Source organism: Rutidosis leptorrhynchoides, chromosome 2, assembly GCF_046630445.1.
Source record: "Rutidosis leptorrhynchoides isolate AG116_Rl617_1_P2 chromosome 2, CSIRO_AGI_Rlap_v1, whole genome shotgun sequence".
NCBI lineage: Eukaryota > Viridiplantae > Streptophyta > Magnoliopsida > Asterales > Asteraceae > Rutidosis > Rutidosis leptorrhynchoides.
The window spans coordinates 619,237,636-619,245,408 of NC_092334.1; the positions used below are offsets into that span (position 1 = coordinate 619,237,636).

At 34.7% G+C, this 7,773-nt stretch overlaps 2 protein-coding genes across 2 annotated transcripts; both read right to left on the bottom strand.

The window, feature by feature from the left end:
* Positions 1–448: 448 nt before the first annotated feature.
* Positions 449–2,333, bottom strand: LOC139890038 (F-box protein AUF2-like). Its single transcript, XM_071872945.1, has 2 exons — positions 1,146–2,333; positions 449–501 (listed from the first exon to the last, which is right to left on the bottom strand). Exon 1 carries the CDS (start codon positions 2,331–2,333, stop codon positions 1,149–1,151), a length of 1,185 nt encoding a protein of 394 aa, XP_071729046.1. The 3' UTR covers positions 449–501; positions 1,146–1,148.
* Positions 2,334–4,326: 1,993 nt separating this feature from the next.
* On the bottom strand, positions 4,327–5,271 carry LOC139890039 (uncharacterized). The gene has a single exon (XM_071872946.1). It carries the CDS (start codon positions 5,269–5,271, stop codon positions 4,327–4,329), a length of 945 nt encoding a protein of 314 aa, XP_071729047.1.
* Between the last annotated feature and the right edge of the window lie 2,502 nt (positions 5,272–7,773).

Consider the following 7,773-nt stretch of genomic DNA (forward strand, 5'->3'; position numbering starts at 1 on the left):
ATGACCCATTATGACCCTGCTGCCTGCCCATTATGACCCAATTCAGTTGAATGAGACCATTTTAATTTTAGGGTCCGTAAAACCAAGTCAGGTCTTATGACCCATTATGACCCTGCTGCCTGCCCATTATGACCCAATTCAGTTGAATGAGGAGACCATAACAACCTAGTAGATTTGTATATTTATGCTTAATAACTCGTTTTCATTCTTCCAGATTCAAGGCAACAATTGGTGCAGCTCAAAAATAACAAACATATAGTAGTATATATGGGGTACTCAGAGATTCAAGATAGAATCACCTGATAACAACTACTTAATTATATATAAAGTATATAAGTAGAATAGTCAACTAAATGAATATAAATAATCTAACAACCAGAAACTCATATAAAACAGCATCTTTCCCTTAACCTTCTTGTCAGTAAATAAAATATTACTCTGTATATGAATGAATACTACAAAAGCATAATAGTAGCAGTTGGGAAACTTGTGCTCAACAACCTGTCATTCATCATATCACACATTAGATTAGAGATCCAAATTATTATACCCAAAAACTACAAGTTATAAATGATAAAATTTAGCTGAATATGGATCTAAACAAAAAATGAATTGACAGTCCTTAAAGAGAAGTAGCAAACATATCAAGTTGTCAACATCAATCTATATATATGTAAGAATCAACAAAGGAGCCTAGGAGAGTGAACCGGTTATCGCTACTCTTATTAATCCTAGTGAGATTCCTAGTACGATTTTCAAAATTATGAATCAACATAGGAGGAAGACAAAAAGTTGTGTCTTTTTGGTTGGAGATTTGTATCTTGTTAGTGTGTTGTGAATGTTGGGTTCTATCCAGTTAGCTCTTGTCACGATTTGTTTCGGTATGTTATAGTTAAGATGAGGCTCGGTAGATAGATAGTTTGTATGTTCCCCACTTTCTAGGTACGAGCTTCATTAGAGTTCTCTTGTATCTTTTGTTAAAGCCGTTTTTAATTCAAAAATATTTTTCGTATTAATATAAGTTTTCGTTATTTTTGGCAAAAAAAAAAAAAAAAAAAAAAAAAAAGGGAAAAAATTCAATCTATACGTAAAACACATTCTTAGTACATATAAAAGGAAGAATACATATAAAAGGAAGAAGATACCGATTAAGATAAGAAACCGTGACGTTTTGGGTTCTTATTATTCATAAAAACATTCATCATAGCTTCATGATAAGCAGCCTCCTCTTTATCTTGTTCAAAACATAAATTGTCGTTATCCTCATCATCTTCAAAAAAAGACTTAAAACTATCGTTAGGGAGATCATTCCGCTCTATTAAAATCATATTTACTGCCTCCATAATATAACCTCCTGATAATTCCAACGAAGGGGAATAATAGCAACTAACCCTAACACGTTTCTTACCATAAAGAAGGAGCTTTTCTTTTATTTCAATTTTATCTGAAACTATATTCTTCAGTTGCAAAATCTTTTCTCTACCCTTAACACAAACCATTCCATGTCTACCAAAATCTGTGAGACAAACATATTCCAACAACGGAAATTTTTTAGCCAAGTCACCTAAGTAGACCAGCCTATCAGTAGCATGCTTCAATAACTTGAATGTAGTTTCATTTTTTATAGAACCGAATGCATAAGTAACTCCATCGGTGGTATTAGTATTAGTATTGTACACCATAACAGGCGACAAAAGTACAAACGCATCGAATCTGTTACTGAATTTAATCTTCCACTTGAAGAGACACTCATCATCATCATAAGCAATACTCTTGGATTTAGGAAATTTGATACATAGAGACTTGACTTGTGTAAACTTATCCAAGAATGTACATGCTGATTTGCTTTCAGTTAAAGATATGATGTTGGCTTTCATAACCATGGAAGAGAAACGCTTGGAAACCAAATGGAGAATGCATAATGTTTTCAAATCCATGATTTTGTTTATTATTTCCAGAACTATTTCAAACGGTAAACGATTGAACGGATCATTATTTTCTTCACGTCGAGCAGCACGTTGCCTACGACGACGAGCAGCACGACGAGCATTTTTATTATTGGCTACAGGCCGTTGCTCAACTTCAACTTGAGTAACTTGAGCAACTTGAGCAATTTGAGGTTTAGCAAGTGAATGAAGACGAGCATCCAGTAACAACATAATTCGATCGATTTCGGCGGTGTTTTGGGAAACATAATAATTTTGGAGAGGTGTTGATATTAATGAAGAGGGTGAGGGTGATGATGTACATGTTTCTGCTTGAAGGTGGATCAGTAGAGCTTCTCTATTCACGAAATCACGACTCTTGCACCACTCACATTGATATACCACCATTTTTCTGTACTAGATCGATCGGAACATAACAGAAACGAACAGAACAGATTTCTCAATTTCCCTCAAAATTTTAGCGTATGAGAAACCAACATACTTATATAGAAAAATCAAAATTAGGGTTTGCTGATGGGCCTATTATTTTTCGTAATTAGGGTTTGCTGATGGGCCTATTATTTTTAGTATATATATATATATATATATATATATATATATATATATATATATATATATATATATATATATATAATTACAACTAACATTAAAAACTCTAAAATCAATTTGTGATATTGAGAATAACCTTTTATATCACACTTTGATTTCTTTCTAATTTTATTGCTAATTCTAATTCCATTATATTTTCGAATTCCATTATATTTTATTGCACATTGCTACAAAACCAGGCTTTAACAACCAACCGTTGTTAAACCGAAAAAGCTTAGGACCCCAAGATTTTATCTCCTTACCCCATATTAGCGGCTTATGATTCCACCTATCTTGTTCACCTGCTATCAGAATACAGCCCGGCCATTGTTCGATCCACAGAAAATTTAAGAGGACTCGGTCAATTCTAGATTTTTTGCCATCGGGCCCCTCCCAAGTAAACTCTTCATTTGACAAAACTTGATCAAAAAGACCTGAAGAAGAGACGAATTCATTAAAATTAGCCATATTAATTAGCTCAATAACCTCACGAAACCTTTCTTCTGGGAGACGAGTTGAGTTAAAGACTTAAAGTCGCCAAGAACACAAATAGGACCCTGACCAATTATGAGCCATCTCAACAAGCTAACCACAAATAAACAATTTATGGTCTTCTGATCTCAGAGCATAGACATTCACAATAAGAATTGTTACATCAGTAGGAATAAAAAGAAGCACCGTAGCAATCCAATTAGAAGAAGACCAATGTTGAATGAGAGAAAATTTATCCTCCCGCCATATTGAAACTAGACCGCCCGACCACCCGGAGGAGCTAACTTGAACCGCTTGGAATGAGTGATGCTTCCAAACCTCATTTAAAGTTGGTTGCTTAACAAGTTTGACCATTGTTTCTTGTACGGCTAAAAAATCAACTTGAAAACGTGAAACCATAAATCCCACCATTTTACCCCTCGATTTACACCCTAAGCCACGGGTGTTCAAAGAGGCAATCCTCATGACGACTACTTACGTTTTAGCTTGTCGTTTCCGACCAAGCCATTCATGACGCTACCAAATTTACCCAACACAACTTTCGAAGTTCTATTGACTGATTTAGAACCAACTTTTTTTAGGATCCTCGTGAGTTTCAGAGTCACTGAAACATTCCGAAGATTCATACAGGATGGAAGAATCGTAAATTTCTTCGTTGATAGCAAAGGTCTTAGCTTTTGACTTCTTCTTACCACCTGTTTTTGGGGGACTTACTTGCTCTGGACTCGACCCATTAAGCCCTTCCACTTGTTTACAGTCTTTGAGTTTTTGTAAGTTTTTTTTTTTTTTTTTTTTTTACCAAGGCACATGCTGGCATGCTGCTCTACAATCCTTACCGATACAATTATCATCACAGTTACAATTATCTTGAGATTCGGAGATGTTTAATGGGGGGGATTGGGGCTGACTTTTCAACTACAGGAGAGCTTGGAATATTAATTGGATATCATTATTAACAATAACAGGAGAAGACTGATTAAGGGGTGAAGGAATACTTATACTTGGAATAAATAACCTCGGACTTTTTCATTCAAAATAAAAGCAATATGACCTGTTTACCCATTTAGACCTTATCTTTTGAAAGTCAACTCTTATACCAGTTTAACTTTTTTTTTTTTTTTTTTTGGAAAAAAAGATATATTATAAACCAAAACATACAAACCAAGGCTGGACATACCCAAGCCAAATCAAGACAAGAAGTCACCCAATACAAAGCATCAATAAGCAAAACCTACCCAAATCAAGCCGTCTCATCTTTCACGACACGCTAACATTGGGATCTAAAAACATCGACAAACAATTACATTGTTAAAGAAATTCCATTCCATTTCAAGTTCCAAACCTTTGCTACTGCAGCAACATTCTTTGTATTCTTTACTTTAAGACTAGTAAGTTTCAATTTGATACATCCAGCAATTTGCTCACATATAGCATCACTTGATCTACCAGGGGAACCAAACACTCTTCTATTTCTTTCAAGCCAGATATGATAAACCACTGCAGCAATTAAAAGCCTGCTAACAACATTCCATTTATTCTTGAGACTGGGATACTTAGCAATATTCAAAATAATTGACTGCAAATCATAGCCAATTCCTTTAAAGAGCAGTTTCTTTTTGATAATAACCCAAACTTTATGAGAGTAGTCACATTTGAAAAACAAATGTTCATGAGAATCAACCTGTTGACTACAAAAAACACAACTGAAATGCTTATGAGGATACCACTTTACAATCTTATCTTGAGTGGTCAACTTGTTATGAAGAGCAAGCCATAAAATGAAAGCATGTTTAGGGTTAAAGTGACTAAACCAAACCACTTTATGCCAGAAAACACAAGGGATATTATCTCTTAAATCAATCCAAGCTTGCTTTGAGGAAAACTGAACCTGCTTATTATCAGAAGTAACCCAAACAGCCTTATCTTCTTTATCACTTAGAATTGGAACATTCAAGCTAGTGAGGATGGGATATTTACCAATAATCTCCTGAGTCCAGATCCATTGACCATGATCAATTAAACCAGCAACTTTCATATCTAATGGAAACCTGGCTTCATATAAGTCCCTATTTGAGATCATGTCAGAAAGCTGACCCAACTCTGACCAGCAGTCAAACCATGCAGATACACTTTTACCATTACCAATTAACCAAAAAACAAGATTTTTAACTTGATCTCTTAAAGAAAGAATATTTTTCCATCCCCAACTATCTGAAGCATTTAACCCTATATCCCAGATACTCATTCCTTTTAATTTGGTCACTTTGACCCATTTTGACCATAAGGAGTTGTCTTGAGCAATAATCTTCCACAATTGTTTAATAAGCAAAATCTCATTCTACTTATGAAGTGGTTTAATACCTAAACCACCTTGGTCTTTAGGCTTGCAAACCATTTTCCAAGCAATTTTAGCTCTGCCTTTAGCACCATTACCATTATTCCACAAAAAACTCTTGAACAATCTTTCAATCTCATTAATAGTCTCTTTAGGTAGAAGATAAACAGAGCACCAGTAAACTTGCATAGAAGATAGGACAGAGCTAATTAATTACAGCCTACCTGCATAAGAAAGAGTTTTTGTTTTCCAGCTTTGAATTCTGCACTTGACCTTATCAACAAGACATTTGCAGTCAACAATACCCAGTCTTTTAGAAAGTAAAGGCACCCCTAGATATTTCATTGAAAGGGATCCAATTTGAAAAGGAATAATTTTGAGAATTTCATGCCTTGTAAACCCTGGGACACTTCCAAAAAATATAGTGCTCTTCATGAGATTAGGGAATAGACCTGAAACTTTACTAAACTCAGATAAACTCTTCTCAATGACTTTAATTGAACTTGTATCACCATGACATAATACAAGAAGATCATCAGCAAAGCATAAATGAGAAATCTTCATATTTTTGCAGCCAAAATGATATTTAAACTGAGAATTCTGAATATTCTTTGTCATAAACAAATTAAACACCTCCATAACAAGGGTAAAGAGATAAGGAGACATGAGATCACCTTGTCTGAGCCCCCTTCCACCTTTGAAATAACCATGATTTTCACCATTAACACAAATAGTGAAGGAAGAAGTTGTAACACATGTCATAATCAGATCAACCATCTTACTATGAAACCCAAACTTCCTCAAAATTTGTTCCAGAAACTTCCAATCAAGAGTATCATATGCCTTCTGAATGTCTATCTTTAGAGCACATCTTTTAGGGCCATTAATCCTATTATAACCTCTAAGAAGTTCCTGAGTAATAAGGATATACCGAATGTAGTAGTTTGAAAATATAGATACTCTTGAGATGAAATGTAACCCGGACCCCTCCATTCATATTTGATATTTATATGAGTCAAATTTACCCATTGTAGTAGTTTACATATACCGAATGCATGAATAAAAAGAAAAATCGCGTGTATTAGTTCCTTTCGAGCAGCTTGTAGCTCGTTATGAATCATATGTTCTCTAAGTATAAGCGTTTGATTTAGAACGTCCGTATCATGTAATTCTTCTTCTTTTTCGGTCAATCTATCTTTTAAACCATTGATATGCAAAGTCATACTATAATCACTATCGTAAGGATTTTGAGCTATCTGCATTATATCTTTAACAGATTGCGAAACCAACATACACAAACATCAATAAAGAATAAATCATAATCATAAAAATGAGCTCAGTATAGAACGGAACTATTTATAATAACTTGTGCACTCGTTATCAAGTTGTGACTCTTCGCTTGAGTTTTTAACATTGATAAGCAACTTCCTCTTTTAACTTCTTGAGAAAGTAAATGCATGCTATTTAATTGACACTCTAGTTCAGTCTCTAATTTTACATTCCAATCATTTACATCTTTCTCAGTTCTGTAGTACTAATCTATCTATATTTTCATATAAACCTCTAAAATGATGATGTTATCATTTTACTAATTATCTTTTAATTTACATAATGACGATGTCATTATTATTTTATATATTAATTCTACTTAATTAAAAATTTAAAAAGTACAAAATAAAAACAAATAATAATACCGATAATATATTAATGATACCGCAACCCGCAGGCGCACCGCGAATGTATGCGTACAATCACTATTGTGTGTATGCGTGTTCTTGTGTGCGGTATGCGGCGTGCGTATGCCTTTGTTCCCGGTACGGCGGTTGCTTAGCTGTCAAGTAAATATCTTTTCCATAATTATATCCGTGATTCGGGGGAGTCAGTTATGGATGAGATTATCATGATCTGGGACGGTTCTAGAATTAGGGTTTGCCTATAAATACAAACCCTGATCATCGTTTACCAGACACAACACATTACGTAACCATCGCATACGATACACATTACGTAAAGCAGCATCATTCAGCATCTTTTCAAGGTTAACAGGTTAGTCTTTTGTAAGCTAGTACCTACGACCTTATTTGGGGCCTTCCGATCAGCGACCGCTATCGAAGGTGGACTTAATCACTTGGCCACCCCGCCGACATCATCATGTCGGCCAGGGTTATTCACGGTAGCCGGACCGGAGAGCCACGTTCTAAGATCCTTAAACCCCTCTTTACGTATTGAGCAGGCATATTAAACCCCTCGGTTAAAATATGCATGATCAAGTGGTGCTTTCATTGAGAGTCGAATTAATTCAAGACTGTTTAATTGCTTTTTCTTTTAAGGTTTTGAATTGTATGACTCGTTATTTACAAAATTTTTGAATTTTTTCTTTAACAGTATCATGACTTCCGAGGAATCATCGGA